The sequence below is a fragment of the Berghia stephanieae genome, chromosome 4 (assembly GCF_034508935.2).
Source record: "Berghia stephanieae isolate SIO BIC M18660-M18661 chromosome 4, UCSD_Bste_1.3, whole genome shotgun sequence".
Taxonomy (NCBI): Eukaryota; Metazoa; Mollusca; class Gastropoda; order Nudibranchia; family Aeolidiidae; genus Berghia; species Berghia stephanieae.
Window position 1 is genome coordinate 51,016,054 of NC_088363.1, and position 17,041 is coordinate 51,033,094.

General features: G+C 33.6%; 1 protein-coding gene across 4 annotated transcripts in view; it reads right to left on the bottom strand.

Annotated features, from left to right (window-relative positions):
• Positions 1-17,041, bottom strand: part of LOC144970770 (ATP-dependent DNA/RNA helicase DHX36-like) — a 37,762-nt gene that overhangs the window by 6,243 nt on the left and 14,478 nt on the right. For all 4 annotated transcript variants that reach the window (XM_078910774.1, XM_078910772.1, XM_078910773.1 and 1 more), the window contains exons 9-26: positions 16,637-16,711; positions 16,029-16,124; positions 14,589-14,677; positions 14,057-14,131; positions 13,269-13,435; positions 11,456-11,537; positions 10,013-10,132; positions 9,324-9,426; positions 8,413-8,500; positions 7,889-8,015; positions 6,652-6,795; positions 6,251-6,368; positions 5,654-5,752; positions 4,961-5,134; positions 4,591-4,677; positions 2,832-2,909; positions 1,832-1,931; positions 160-256 (exon numbers count right to left, since the gene is read on the bottom strand). In XM_078910774.1, coding sequence (XP_078766900.1) covers positions 160-256; positions 1,832-1,931; positions 2,832-2,909; positions 4,591-4,677; positions 4,961-5,134; positions 5,654-5,752; positions 6,251-6,368; positions 6,652-6,795; positions 7,889-8,015; positions 8,413-8,500; positions 9,324-9,426; positions 10,013-10,132; positions 11,456-11,537; positions 13,269-13,435; positions 14,057-14,131; positions 14,589-14,677; positions 16,029-16,124; positions 16,637-16,711 — 1,919 coding nt within the window. The remainder of the gene's footprint in view (positions 1-159; positions 257-1,831; positions 1,932-2,831; positions 2,910-4,590; positions 4,678-4,960; positions 5,135-5,653; positions 5,753-6,250; positions 6,369-6,651; positions 6,796-7,888; positions 8,016-8,412; positions 8,501-9,323; positions 9,427-10,012; positions 10,133-11,455; positions 11,538-13,268; positions 13,436-14,056; positions 14,132-14,588; positions 14,678-16,028; positions 16,125-16,636; positions 16,712-17,041) is intronic.

The window sequence follows — 17,041 nt, forward strand, 5'->3', positions numbered from 1 at the left end:
ACCTAATTCATTCTGACATAATACTGGATAGATATGGTGGATCACATGTGTTTCAAGTTCAAGTTCAATATCCATAACATACAGAAGGCACAGTGTGCCCATCAGAGCAAATCTTATAACAAATTATTAGTCTAATATTTGTCGCGAGGTTTGGCTTACTTGACCCGTGCGTTTGGACTCTTGGGTACTCGAATTATCTGGGCCACATTTGGATACAGACCAGCACATAGGATGGCCCTCAGCATGCTTGAATTGTCTGGGAAGATGATTCATATTGATAATGGAGAAAAATAATATTTGTAAGCTCTATACCAAAAGGTATTGAATAAAAAAAGTTTTGTTTTTATCATGGTAAAACGTTTTGCTTTCTTGTCATCAATAATTGAAACACACCATGTGCTATTTTTTGCTACAAAAAAATTATCAACAAAAATATCATAAAGTCTATGTCTCTTCAACAGTGTCAAGTATGCCCCAGACACACCTTTAAAAAGCTGTTTAACTACTTCAGAACTTGTTAGAATTTTTCAATGCCCTGTAAATTTATCCTATAATCATTCTTTTATTTTGTGGTCACGTGACCTTGGCTCAATTAGTATACTATAGAATATGATGAAGAGTTGAGTTTAGACAATTTTAAAAGAAAAAATGTCTGATATGTTTTTATTAAATGCAATAAATAAATATGCTTCAAATCTATGAAAAGACATGGACATTCGTTTCTGGGTTTTTTTGGGGGGTAAGGGGGTTGTTTCTTTTCTAGCATAGACTCAAGATAAGATCCTCAAATAAACTGATTGAATATTGAAGAACAGATTTCAGGAAATTTTTCTGATCATGTATTGGCATCCCATCTTCAAATCTTTTTCTCGTTGATAGCATTATCATCTAGTCCTCTAACAAATCTAAACTTCCCCCAGGATCAGTCTCAGTCCCTTTGCACATGAAGCAACGCATGTGGGGAAAAAAACTTGAGCTTTTATATAGGGCAATATCCACTAAGCGTGATCAAACGCTTTACAGCGAGGCTCAAACACAACCTTCCGATTCGAAAGCGAGTGTCATACCACAAGATCACAAACCGCACAGTGTTGAGCTATCAGGACAATGAAATGAGCTCAAAAAGGTCTATTAATTTATATAGCAATAAGCAATAACTTACACCATGAAGATTTGATGTACAAGACAAAAAAAATCCTGGAGAAAGAAGCATATATTTGACTGTCTCCCATTTGGCAAAGGGATTAAAGTGTCTAACTCCCCTTTGTATGACAGTTGGCAAAGGGATTAAACTGTCATACAAATGGGAGTTAGACACTTTTTAAAATCAATTTATTATTTTAAGTATCCTCATAAACAAGGCTCAAGGAACATTAAATAAGTCTTATTCCACAAGAAGAAATCAATGCCAAGTAGAAGGGGAAAATAGATATATAACCTATTCAAGAAGCATCTGAAGAGTGGGTATAGATGTAGCCTTCGTAAACTCATAGCCTGTAAATGAACAAAAAAATTATGTCACATTACAAGGCGACAACCCAAAGGTTCAAATAATGGGATTATTAGATTCCTTGAGCACCTCTTACAAAAACTAATCTTTTCATTTCCATTTATTGATTGTCAGCTTAACTTGTAACATAGTTCTAGGAAAGTGTCATGATATAAGTTAACGAATACTTTGGTATCTTCCCAGAGCGGATGGATATCCACCCAACCAAAGGCCTATCAAAGTTAACAAGGTTTTGGTATAATACACCTTTCTATTCCCAGAGGGGACAGGATGTCCACCTACCCAAAGGCCTATCACAAAATAAAAAGGACAAAAGTTTACCATTGTTGACATTTGCTCCCGGATCCTTTGGGCTTCTTGTCTCAATGAAACCAAGGTCATAAACAACATCTGCCAACTGTCTCTTCATGTTCTTGAGAAGCTGTAGTTTGTTTATGTAAGTGTGTGCATGTGTATTTGTGTGTGTGTGTGTGTGTATGTGTGAGGGTGCACACACGTAAATGAGTGAGTGTAGGTATGTGAGTAAGAGGATTTGAATATGCATGTGTGTGGGAATGTGAGTGCATGAGTAGGGGGGTGGGGGGGGAGGAGGAGGGAAAGAGTGTGTGAGTGCAAGTGTTTAAGTTTGTGTGTGATGGAAGGGAGTGGGCGAGAGAAAAGAAGAAATAAAATGCATTAATGGTGCACGGTATGAGATAAATTTTTTTACTTAAAGAATTCACCGGTTAATTTACTATGTGCAATTTGTTTTGATATTACACACTTGTTTAGTTTGATATTATAAGCAAGGTATTTTTTCAGCTCTGATTCATTACCTCCCCCCTCCCAGAATTAATTCACTTCCTTATTCATATAACCCCATAAAATGCTGCGCTTTAAAATCTAAAACCTAAACAATTTATATCATCATCATAATTTCATTTTAAAATCTTAAAATAGAAATTTACGTAATAAATATTACTTTTTGTTTCAATATAAAATAAATAAATTGGGTTTGAAAATATGTGTACACATCTTCAAATCTGATGACCTAGCCCAAGCTACCAATCATATAAACAAGAATGAAAAACAAGATTTTTACACTGTTAAAAATGGATGATTACCTAAACTCAGAATTTTTTTATTAGAAGTCAAAGGTGCACAAAAAACCCCACCTTTTTTTCCCCTCAAAAGTTTTGAATCCCAAAAATCAGGTATTAGCGGCTATGCCTGTTGTAATTTAGAAAATTGTGTGTTGGTTTTCCATTTAAAAAATTAACTATAAAAACTTGAGTTATCAAGCTTGAAAAATAACATTCAATTTTTAAAACATAAGACTTACCCTAAGAGTATCAAGTGACAAGAAATTATCCCAACAATAGTTTCCCAGACACTGGTCCTCCCATCTATCTTCAAAGCCCTGGAAAAAAATGTTAACATTTTAGTTTGACATCCATTTCATACACAATTCTAGGGCAGCTTGTCCCTCTCTGTTTTATAATCTGCAAAATAGACTATTCAGGCCATAGAAAAAACAAAGACAAAAACAAAAACAAACAAAAAACAAAAAACAAAAAAATTACCAAAAAAAACTAAAATCAATGGAGTCATGAATTAGAAGAAAAAAAATGAAAGCCCCATCAGGATTCAAACCCTGAGACCTTTCAATAAAAATAAATATCCATATTAAACAGGAGGTGCCATTATAGTTTCACTTATACTTATGCGTGTCCCATATAGTTGCATGATAATTTTAAAATAAACTTATAAAGGAAAATGAATCATGATACACTGTTCAATCTAGAGGGCAAGAAAGAGATCTGATGTGACTTTTTCACTATTTTGTTGTTTTCATGTCATATTTTTTCTGTATTTTCTCTTTAAATGCCCACAGACTAGACTCTCTTCTCTAGTCAAAAAAATATTGTTCAGGGTGGGTAAAATGTTTAAGAAAACTTGATTGAATTCGTTTCCTACTTTCTCCGACACAATCCTAAAAGCAGTTGTAATTTATCATAAAAGGAGCCTCAGTTTGTTTTTTCAGTGGATATGACACTGATGTAAAATAATCGCATCTATATCTTGCTTGAAGATTACAACCAACATGTAATAGCTAATGATAATCAAACTTATTGCTAGAAATGAAGGACAAATCTGAAACGAGTTCAATCAAGTGTACTGAAACATTTTACCCACCCTGAACAATATTTTTTGACTAGAGAGGAGAGTCTAGTCTGTGGACATTTAAAGAGAAAATACAAAGCATCTATAAAGATATTAAATAATTAAACAAAGGGGTGATATCAGCAACAATCGACTCTCTTGTCCAAAAGGATGGAATGGAAAGGGCTTGTTTGTTTGTTTGTTTTTAAGGGTTTTACGGCACTTGCAACACATTTAGGTCATATCAGCACCAGTAAAAAGGAAGAAAATGGGATGGTAAAAAGTTCTAGAATTACAATTTTAGTACCCAAGAAAAAGGAAGACAAAGGGAAAAGATGTAGATTCCAAAAGCACACTATCAGTGTACTTAGTTTGAGACCACCTAAAAGTCTCATCCAGACACAGGCACAGGTCCCCATTAAGAGTAATACACTCAAATGATTACAAATCATATATATGAAAACAAAAATAATATAGTGCATAACAGAGAGAGATTTACAAGACAAAGAATATTATCTTCCTAAACTCTATCTATACCTTTGACTGTTTCCCTCCCAGCCAGAACCAGGACAAAAGCAAGTTATCTCTTCCAAAACAAAGACAGAGAGTATGTTGGAAAATAGATATAGGGAGATAGAAGATACCTTAAGTGCCTCCCTACCCACTATGGGAGGTAAGGAACCCGACCCAGGGAAAGGACTTGAAACAGAATTTTCTATAATTTGAATACATTCCAACTAAAAGACAGCTTACAAACTGGCATTGATTTCATGATTAAACGATTTCCATAAATGCACTACAGTAGTATTCGATCACGAAGAAATAAAACCATAATTTTTTATTTTTTTAAAATGGAAATCATGCTATATTATCATAAGAGAATAGAAAAAAAAAAGATGAAAAAATAATAATTTTTAATCTTAGTTTAGTAAACCAACCTTATAGGCATTTATGATCATAAGGTGGTCACTCTTCGTGCCATTGGCAAAACGGTACCTGGATCTGTCTGCTTCTACTTCCTGACCCTGAAAATAAAAATGTACAAAAATAAATTTGACAGCTTTTATTTTTTGGGAAAAAAATATTATTTACACGGCATGAACTTTCTTGAGTTACTGATGACAATAAACAAGATCAGCAACATCAAAAAACAAAAACTAAAAATAATAAACCCCCACAAAACAAAAACAAAAATTACAACCAAAAAAACACAAAAAATACCACTACTAACAAAACCATCAATGGAAACACATTTTTTAACAATCTAACATCAGCTATAAATTTGACAAATCAGATACATTTCCTTACCAAAGGAATGACAAATGCATCTTTGAAATTGAGGCTGGCAGCGATAGTGAGAATGTGGTCCAAACAACCAAACATGGCACCAAACAGGATCATCTTGGCTGTGTGAGGTTCTAGGGGCATTCTGGCTATGTGGTAACCCAGGGGGAGCAGATTCTCATTTTTATCCAGGGCATTCTATGACGAGAAAGTGGAATTTTTTTTTGTATGGTGATGACGATGATGATTATGATGATGATGATGTGATAATGATGATAATCTTATAGTAAAGAAGAAAGTACTGGAACCTCTATGACGAGAAAGTGGAATTTTTTTTTATGGTGACGATGATGATGTGATAATCATATAGTAAAGAACGTAGTACTGGAACCTATCAGCATGAAGGTTTTTTCCTGCAAATCCTAACAATCTGAAAATTTACATGAAGATACAGATTAAAAGAAGATGCAAAGGCATTCATATCAAAGGCAGATCAAACCTTTTTAAGAATTATGATTTTGTAACTCATGATCTGTTCTTATTTTTTACTTTTCTTCAATTTTGACTCAAATTTAAATACTATAATAATATAGTACCACAAGACAAAATCAGAAAATAAAATTTATAAGAAAAACAATGACAATTTTAAAACTCGTTTTAATGGAAGAATGTGCACAAAAATTTTCTTTTTAAAAAGAAAAAAAAAATCCCACTTACCATTTCAGTCAAGGTGTTAACAGCGTGTTGAATTGCCTCTGTGGATGGGTGCTGCATGGCCTTGGAGATGAAAGGGACAATTCGTCCAAGCTTGAGGAGCTGCAGATAATAAAAAAACCAAGAGAATTGGATATCTACATTAATACTGAAAAATACAGTACATAGTTAGAAATAAATAAATATGAAGATTTGTATAGTGCAATTCCACAGATTTACCATGGTCAATATGCTTCGCATTGTTTCAGGTGTGATCTTATGACAAACTTGCTTGATACAGAATTGAAAAGAGAAGAACAGGGCATAGAACCACCACAAGCAACAGTAATATGATCTGGTATGGTTTTAGAAAAAAAAATCCATCTAACTAAAATGCAGGATTTCCACTCTTGTTATGGCTATGAATTATTTCAAAATTCTTTTAAAATGTAAGTCGTGTGGCTATTTAAAAGCTCATTTTAATCATGAATGAAAATGAAATTATGGAACCAGTTGATGAGAACATGAGAATATCGCTAAGATAAGAGTTGGTAACTGCTTGCTGATGGCCTGTGATCCATGGGAATAACTACCAAAACAAGAAGCTTATTCCACATCTACCTTAATCTGCAGACATAATTCTTCGAGCCTTGTCCTGAGCATCTCGGGGAGCTGGTAGTCTTGAGCCATTTCAAAATGGTAGCTTGTGAACAAGTGGAAACAATAACCAGCTTGAACTCTGGTATGAAAAGATATAATAATCATAAACATAGGGGAGCAGCATTTCATATGACATAATATTGACATTTGGCCCAGATGCTTTTGGTAAATTTGTTTTTATTTCTTCAGACTGAAACAGCTTTATTGCCAACTTGCAAGGTTAGGATTAACAATCTTAAAGAGTTTTAGGATATGCCATAGACAACTAGGTGCTCAAAAAATTCCACAAGATATTTTTGTGCTGTTTATTTATGTTTCTTCAGGGTCGCACCTTTATTGCAAACATAAGAACCGTTGCTTACCTTCCAGCTCGTCCTGATCGCTGCTTGGCATTTGCTTTGGAAACCCATTGAGGCTCTAGTGAGGCAAGATTCATCTCTGGTTTGAATCCCTTCACTTTGATCTTGCCAGTGTCGATAACATATACAATATCATCAATGGTGATACTGGGGATAGATTTTTAAAAAGTAAAAGTTAGTCCTTTCTCAAATATAGAGAATCCATGACGTTGTGAATGAAATTGATTGTATACCAGTATCAAAGCTTGTGTTATCCACAAAATGGTATCATTCACAACAAATACCTGTTCTAATGTCTTCCTTGACTATATCCGATCATCATCCTTTTCATAACCATTATTCACAGTACCTGTACCAATTTGCTTTGTGGATTCTTGGAAATATATTCACTTGATTAATAATGTACTGTTTTTTAGGGATTTTAAAGCGCTAGTGCCACATACGATATTTCAACACCACGACAAAGGAAGATGATAGGGAAAAAGTTGTAGATCTTAAATTAAAAGCTCCATAGAAAAAGTAAGACAAAGGGGACAATGCGCCTATATTGATATTATCTAAAGGTCCCATCCTGGTACAAGTAAAGGATCCTATTACAAGTATACATAAATGCTTATAAAGGACAGTATATTTAAAACTAAAAATTATAATAGTAAATATCAGAAAGATTATTTGCAAGGAAAAAATATCTCTCAAAAATAGACACCATACATCTGATTGCTTCTCCCTCAGCTAGGGATCCCTACCAGAACCAGGAGAAACCGAGCAATCTCAATCTATAACAAAGATAAAGAGCAAAGTGGAAAGGGAAAACAGATATGGGGGAATAGAGGACACGCTGCCCCACCAGGGGAGGTCAGAAGACAACATATAGCTATCAACACAAATAACTCAATTAAATGAGCATGAGAAACAGCCCCAATAACAAGCTGGGATCCTCTACATAGGACTTATTATTGTCTTTAGTATACAAGAGAACTGAGTCCACCTAGATCGCAAGTGACCCCAATGTTCTACTAGAAAATAAAGGATATTGGGCATTTGTAAATTTTCACTTGAGCCTTAGAAGATCAATACTCTCCGGCTCCATGGACATTTTAGTAAAGGACTAAATAAAAATGTGACTTCCGACTATATCGAATGGAACTTTAATTTAATGTAGCCTGATGGGAGAACAAAAGGGGCATAAGTCATGTAAATGTTTGAAGTGCTTATTTTTTAGTAATACCATCATTCTGACCTTGTCTCTGCGATATTTGTGGCAATGACAATTTTGCGTACACGAGGTGGTGGCCTCTCAAAAACTTCACGTTGATTGACAGTTGGCATCATAGAATGAAGGGGAATAATTCTAATTCCTGGCAAATCTGAAAGTAAAAAAATTTTTTTTTTAAATAATCAAAATAAAATTTATTTAATTTGCTTTATTCATTTGATATATCAAGTGGTCACCAAAAAAAAAATGCGCCACTCTTTGTAGGTTTGTATCTCTAGACTCTTCATTGGATTTCTTTCCAATTCAAAACACAAATAAAACAAATCCATATACGTAAACTAGATTAATTTTATGAATATATATTGAGAAACAAAAACGATACAGTGATTTTTCAAAACCGTGTTCAGAAATACAATATCAGCTTAAGACGAATGACCTAACATTACATCATTAGTTTGTATAGGATATGCATTTTTAAAATATTCATTCATTTTTAATCATTGAATATTTTTACCAAATCTATTTCTTAAATGTAATAATTGCCTCACTTTTAATAGACTTGAAGTATTTTGTAATAATTTCATTGAGAGTCTTGATATCTTGATAGCCTGGTACAAAGACTAATATGGCTCCATCCTGAAACAGTGAGAATGAATGACAAAGATATTAAATTCTGTATTGATGCTACACTCACAACATCTGCCAACCGGGTATAATGTACCAACACACACACTAAGTGTAACCTTGAATGTTAGAATGATAGAATTTAGTGAGAACTACTCATAAAAATGGCTGGCTAAACACAATAACAAAGAGCTGAGTGACGACAATTTCGTTGATTCTTTTATGCCTATTTATTTACAGATTGTTTCATAATCTGCTCCACTCCCCGCAGCAGCCTAATTATCAAACGAACGTTTCTATTTGTTTCCATTTCGTATTACTAACCAACTTGCCAAATACTTTTCAGCCATCAGTCTTGATTTTAAGTGATGTATAAATGTTTTTGATTTTTTAAAAATAAATAAAAAATGTAAACAATTCTATAACTTATTTCCAAATGGTCCATGAACTTCATAATGCTTCATTTGTTTACCCGTCAATTAAATAAAACAAAAATTTCCACTTTACACTGTACAAGTCACCTGTCAAGCATCCTTTTTGTTCTAGCTCTCGCCTCTCCCATTCACACCCGAGTCAAGGGTTCAATATATGTGGATTGCCATTACCTAAGAATACAATACTGGGTCAAGAGTTTTTTGATCAGCCACCAGTCTGATTATTGACAGCGCTCAATATTGTTTGATTTTGTTAAAAGAGATTTAACTCCCACACAGACAATAATGTCAAAGACATGTTTCATGAACACTCTTTAAGATCTTTGATGAAGACAAACTCCGTTAAGGCAGAGGATCATGATAGGTCTGAAGACACAAAAACAAAAATGTGCTCGACTTACCCTTGAATTGCTCATGATGTACTTAATGATGTGAAGGACTAGGTCATAATTGATTCTCTTGAAGTCAAAGCTGTGCAATGTTTTAATGTCACGTGGTGTGTATCTGTAGGTTGAAAAAAACAAAAACAAAGACAAAAAATGGATAAAGATGCTAAATGATTTTTGTGGGAAAAAACCCCCAAAACGAATGGAAGCATCCCATCTCATCTAAAACAAACCTTGTAAATGAGCAAACAAGAACATCTCTCTTAATTCTCACCTTTCCTTTCCTTTGTCACCAGACTATATGAGCAAAAATAGATTTACTACAACAACAACAAAAATTAGAATATATGGCCTGAAATGCACAATCAAGCCTAAGGCAAATAAAAAAAACAAAAAAAAAACACCTTATTTCTATTTCCGTTTCGACAAAAACCTTGCTAGGCTAATGTAACAGCTATAGTCACATTCTAGGAGAAAAAGAGAGAAGGATATTGCAAGGGACAATATATAATGGCTTGATAGAGGAAACAGCCAGTGTTTATCATATTTCTCTGATAAGATACCATAACAGAGGGGGAAGAGCAAGCTTAAAGCACCTACCCAGACCACCAGATTTAGTTAAAAATTTAGTGTTATATCAATTCAAGTTGTAAAAGAAAATAAAACCCACAGTCATAAAATGTGTGTAAAAAAAACAAACTTACTTTCCGGCTTGATTGCAACACCAAACTTGATAGCTTTCTTCAAATTCTTCCTCTGCTGCAGTCATCTTCTTTTTAGGTCTCCGTCTCTCATAACGCTCTTGACGATGATCCAGTGTGAATCTGGATAAATTCATTTAAAAGAAAACAATCAATAAATGAATAGTGGCAAAATATAAAAAGAATAAGAAATTTATTGAAATGTATGATGGCATAAAATATGATGAAATTGGGTATCAGACTGTGGCTCAGTAGCTTCAGTGGTAGAGGGTCAGACCTAAAGGCCAAATTCCTAATTTTAAGTCCACAAATTTAAGATACTTTATTTCACACACCCCCAGCCCCATTCCTGAATCCCTTTGGGAATGGTAGTTCTTCAGAGTTAAAGGGCCCATGGAGCTGATTTAATCCCAGTTTCTATAGTACTATGCAGATAATATACAATATATATTATTAACGATTGCTTGCTACACTATAGCAAAGTACTTTCTTCCAGACCTAATAGACCCAGCTACCAAATCCCTAATGGGTGGTCTACGTAGTCCAAAATAAATCTGACTTCACCAGGGATTGAACATGATCAATGACAAGATGGGTGACTACAATTGCAGATTCTATCTCCTGCAGTATGCGGACCTGCCTACTTAAAAATCCAAAATTTGTAGTTTTTAGGAGGTAAAAATTGTAGTCGCTATAACTAACTTTATAGATCAATAATTTACTTTCACAGGTAATATAATAACACTTCAAAATCCTTAAAATTATGCAATCTGGCATCAACTTTCATTTTTAAAAAGTTATGATGACTTTGAGATACTCATGAAGTTCTGAGATTGGAACCAAAATGTCGTAATTCTAGTATATTTTCGTAGTAGCAGCTAGGTCTGAATATCTCATTGGGTGAGAAAATGTGAGTAAAGAGCCTTTTCCAAAGACTAAACTATGCATCGTCCAGAACAGGACTCGAACCCTGGACAATCCAGACTGAAGGCAAGTGTCATACCACAAGATCTCATAGCTGCACTGGTTCAATGCAACATTTTAAAACTTTAAAATTATTGTGATTTACAACACAATGAAATAAGAACAAAATGCAATGTTGCTTGAAGATCGAGAGAATGAAAACCAAAAGCTCTAATTTACAAATAAAAAAACAAATGGTATAAGGTTTCACGCGTTCACTGGACAACAAATCATTCATCAAATATAATTTGGATGAATGAGAGAAAATTTCACATTCATCCAAACTGTATTTCGTATCTAATCTATCATCCACTCTTCTGATAAAAGGAATACCCAACACACCTGCAAAATTTGTCGATGTTATTGAAAATGTAGCTCACATTTTACTTTATTGTTTTTAAATAAAATAATAATTTAGAGTAAATAAAATCAATTCCGAATTTCATTCTAAATAAGGAGATTTTTTTAGAAAGGTTCTCTTACTGCGTCATGGGGATAATTTGCTCTAGAAAGTATTGCTTCACAGGAAAAGTGAATCCTGGGATATTCAACATGGGACAGTTGCCTGTAAAAATAAAAAATAATTCATTGGTTACTTTCACACTTCGGAATTAAATATTTGCAGATTGAATGAGGACCATTTTATTGTATCATGATACAGACTAATCTGAATCTGAATGTTACAAAGTCACTCAATTCTGAGTATTTGTATCCAAGGGCATTCACACATGATTCGGGAAGAGCATTCCATGTCATAAGTAGACGATGACTGCTCACGAAATGGGTAAGTTTCAGAAAATCGAAGAGAAATGTTAAAAATTTAAGATTTTACACATCACAACATCCACTAAACATGCTCAACAGCAACACTAAAAATAGAGGATAAGACAAAATGCATGTGAGACAAATTACAATTTTTTTTTGTCAATGGAGACAACACTGTTACTGACTAGGCACTCATTTAACACCTAAGAGTGGTGAGAGAATGTGAGTAACTCGAACCCCAGGGAACTACCAGTTTTGTAGGCCAGTGCCATACCACTAGACCACAAATAATAATAATAATAATAATAATAATAATAATAATAATAATAATAATAATAATAATAATAATAATAATAATAATATACTTATATAGCGCCCATTAAATCCCCTGACAAGTGCTCTATGGCGCTCAACAACAACTCAAACTATATAAACTACTTTACACACTAACACACATACACCTGTACACTCAAACAGAAACATCTCTGCATACACATACGCATACTCTTTCCATAGTATTACTATACCATCTACCCTAATTTAAAACATATAAAGCACATTAAATTGTCAAAATAAGCTCTTCTAAATAATTCAGTTTTCAATTTCTCTTTAAACGTATCTAAATTTTCACCATTTTGGGTATTAATATGAAAGGGAATTCCACAACTTTGGCGCTGTTACTCTTAAGGATTTGTTGTGAAACAAAGAACCTCTGTCATAAGAATCATATCATTTGATCTTAATGATATACAAGGTCTATAATGAGACACAAGTTCAGGGACAGGGTCTAAATAACACGCTTTGGTTGGTGAAGACTTTATAATCAACATAACTTCCTCCTCAGGTACAGGTTCAAAGAAATCAAAAGTTTCCAGTTTTGTATCATAATTTCCACAATTTAGAGGATAGTCAAATGTCTTGTCAAGATGAATGTCCAACGGTGTCGAGTAATACTCGTAAATGCTCTTGAGATCTCCCAGGTTGGGGCAGTCGGTGACCAGTATTTTCTCCCAAGGGCAAAGAAGGTTGGGCAATTCTGTAGGATGAGTTCACCTGTCACACTTCCTGTTCCACAGGGTCACTGACTTGTAGCTCCCACCTTGAATTTGGTTTGGAGGCGCTGGTTTAATCCATTATGACCAGTTTGCATCCTGAAGATTATGAACTGCTCTTGTTTGGTTTACTGATAAAATGAGTCATTTCTGTTGTAGTTCGGATGTTGCTCATTCCGACAAGTCAAGAACAGGGAGCTTATGATGTTCTTTGTTTCTTTATACGATGAAGCATCCTCCTCCCCCCAGATGACAGACTATCTACGAGAAGAAACTCGGACAAGAAAATCAATGCCGATGATGGATGTGCTGGGCCTCTGGCGCATAACGGCAGCACAACTCATTACACTCAATGATGGTATGACAAGCATTGAATATTGATTATGAAATAGATATCATATTTGAGACCAAAAAAAAACCCCCACAAAAACAAGATATTCCAGAAACTTTATAACTGCACTATAATTGACAAAATTTACCAAAGTATTCTGAAAACATAAAGGCATTCAGAGTAGCACTCATCAGGATGACCTTGAGATCATGTCTGATTAACAGCAAATCTTTCAGGATGATCATTAGGAAATCAGACTGTAAGTCTCTCTCATGGATCTCATCAATGATCACATGAGAAGCCCTTTCTAATTTCCTGAGGGACAAAAACAAGAAAAGATTAGAAAATCAAGCTAAGGTATGGATCATTAAAAAAACAAAAAAAAAACAAACAAAAATGAATTTCACATCTTAGATCATGAAGAATCTACAAAATTCGTATTTTACTACAGCTATTATGGTTATGTTCATTTATTCTATAAGTATACAAAGGTCAACAATAATTTTTGTTTTTAATGACATCAAAATCTTGAAACTTTACAGAACAAAATGATGTTAAACAACAAATTTGTATCGTACTATTATAAATAGAAAAGTTGCATATTAAACTATTCCATATGTAACAGAACAAACACGAAAAGAAACCATCTAAAAAAATTTGCTTCTCCAGTTCAATTTAACTTCCAAGCTTTTGATTTTAAAAAACAAATTTTTTATCATTACAGTAGCTAAGTTATCTGATTACAGAATTAAAAAAAATAATTCTGCATGAGATGAGTTGAATATGTAACATCTTATCAAAATGTCAATAAAGATTCATTCCATTTTCCAGGGAAACCTCAATTAAAGGAAAGTCCCTCCCATAAATTCTAAAAATCAAGGAAGGTAGCAAAAGCTCCCATTAGGTGGCATAGCAAATAATAAGAATCCAACTCACGGGTCTTTCTCCAGATATTTCAAAACAATACCAGTGGTACAAAACAGAATGGAGCCCTGTGTCCTCGGACGCTTCCTGAAATCAAAAATACATTTTAATGAAAAACAAAACATCTAATGCTTGCTTCTAAGTTTTTGTTTCATTGTTGGTACTACTGCTGTTATTGTTGATTTTCAAGACTCAATAAAAGCATGGATTCTAATACCAACTTTTTCTACACAGACATTGTCCTCTCTCTCTTTTATTTAAACTTCCACCAGTATTGTCATACTAATATTTCATTTTTTTTAAATCAACATTTCATATAAGCAAAATTGTAAAGAGAAAACACACAAAAAACAAAAAAAAAACAATTAAAATAGCATACAAATAAAATTGGGATAAGAATTTGCCATAACTATCAGTCACTGACCAAGCTCAATATTTCTTAAAAGGTCAGACACAATAATCTTAGTCATTTTTTTCACGCTACAGAAGAAAGAAAAAAATCATCTCAATGACACCAGCAGGCAGCAGAGTGACAACTACTTACGTTTCAAGTCTAATCTGGTATCCTATGCTGTTGTTGCCATTGCTGTCATCAACTGTTTCACTCCGCTCAGCAGCCACTCTCTCTGCAACCTTTTAGAACATTTAAAAGATTGACCGAAAAATAGCTTTAGGTTTGAGGTGGGAGGATGAGGACAAAATTTATAAGAAGAGTTTTGGATCCAACCTTTATTAAGCTGATAAAAAAATCTAATATGGAACAATATTATGATATGAAAGCTAAAAAGACGACAGTGTAGGGGATAAAAATACAACGGCTGTATTTCAAATTTGGAGAAATTATTTGTTTGCTTGATTTTTGTTAAAACTCTGCAGTGTCTGAATGTAGATCACAATTAACTTCTTTTTAAATGTATGTTGAAATCTTACAAGTGAGAAAACTTACTATTGGTATTTCTCATTGAAAAAAGTTAAAACGATATAACAATATATGATAAGAAACAGTGCAAAATTTTAATAATTTCTCCTTAAATAGTGGACATTTGTTCACTTAGAAAAAAAACTCACCATTCTATCTATAAGATTAAAAAACTTCCTTCTATTTCTATTGTTTGATATCAAGTCTAAACAATTTGGTATTTAACAAAATAAACTTTAAAAACTTGTTTGAAAATATATCAATATGTTAAAATTAAACGAACAAGAGAAACAACAACAATTTAAAAAAAATTATTGTACAACCAAAATCAGGTGCATATAATCACCAATGGACACTGCAGACGGACGGTTTTTGTGAAGAATAAATAATCAGTGCATCATGCAATTTGCCCAAAATTCAGACCTGCCTTGAGCAAAAAACAAAAATTCTATTTATTTTTTTAAATCCTAATTTAAAGACATAAACTTGTATCAACACAAGAGGCAAGAATTGTTACTCTTATTAATATGATTATTACTTTAAAATGCTTTCCCAGTGAACTGTAGTGATCATATATCCATTTGTGAGCAAAATACAATATTTTCAATCCTTTTCTCTAAAACTTTTGCTTAATCAATGCAAATCTGAATAAAAAAAATTAAAAATATATATATATCCCAATTAAAAATGTATCAATCAGGATTGCAAATTCAGCTGAAAAAAATTTACCGAACACATATGTTACCACATGACCGACGCCAAACTGAACACGATACTCCAGAAAAGACACTATGTACCTATTTTCAATTAATGACATTACGGTTGGGGAAAGCAATAGGTCATGTGTGATTTGACTTTAATACTGATGCTTACTCAATCGCGGTTTCTTATCTAATCGGCTCATCTTCTGTATGGTTGAGCTTTTGACTCACCCAGTGAATTGAGAAAAAAAAAGTTTTTTTAAGCTTACTGAATTGCATCAGTATACAGAAAATCAGCAACCCTGATAAAAGGCAGATCCGAATATTGTGTGATAACAAATAATTGTAAACATTGCCAACTTACGGATATAGCACTAATTCTCCGAGGTTGGGTGCAAATAATGCTGCACTGAGATCCAATCCCTTCCTGAATGTAGTCATCTAGAATGAACTGAGGCACCTGTTGGAGAAAATAAAATCCTGGAAGTCACGTGTCTTTCCTCAAGCAAAAGAAAAAAATATTTAAAAATATAATTATTAGTGAATAAGCAGTGGTATGTAGTCTTTAAAAGCCATGAGACCTATAGAGCAGAGGTTAATCCCCATTTCTTTAGCAATAAATCATTAAATGGACAGTAACAATTGCCTGCTACCCACTGAACAGGATATTAGTCACAAAGGGTACATCAACCAGAAATAAGGGAACAGCAAGACTTCTCCATCCCCAGCCCATTTCTTAAGCCATTTGAAAATTGGTCCATTTTGCATAAACGGTGGTATATACAGTGTAAATATTTACTTATTTACTAAGTAGCAAATGCATTATATAAAAAATCACAGTTTTTATTGAATGATTAGAAACTATGTAATTTCGACTGCTCACCGATAAAAAAAAAACCCCAAAAAAAAAACACTCCTTCATGAGGTGAGAATTGTTTTTTTTTAAACGCATTCTTTATGTATAAAATGTACCTGTGTGGTTTTTCCACAGCCTGTCTCTCCGCTAATGACAACAACTTGATTATTATTTATTGTATCAATAATTTCCTGAAATAAAATTGACAAAAGAGAAATGGATGGGTGTCAGCAAATGGCCAGTGAAAACAACCTATTAATGAATGCCTGACACATACCTGCCTACTTGAAAATTTCAAATTCAGTAAGAAATACAAAATTCATCAGTAACCAATGGTCAAAATTCAGTAATACTAAAGCAAACAAAAATAATGATAGATACACCCTTTTTTATATTTAAAATCCAACCCGACTAGGCTCGACTGGACATTGCCGATGACTCCCGCAATAATAATATGCTTATTGATGACCTACTTTCGACACTGCACTGTGTCTACCGATGAGTTGCGACCATTTGTATCA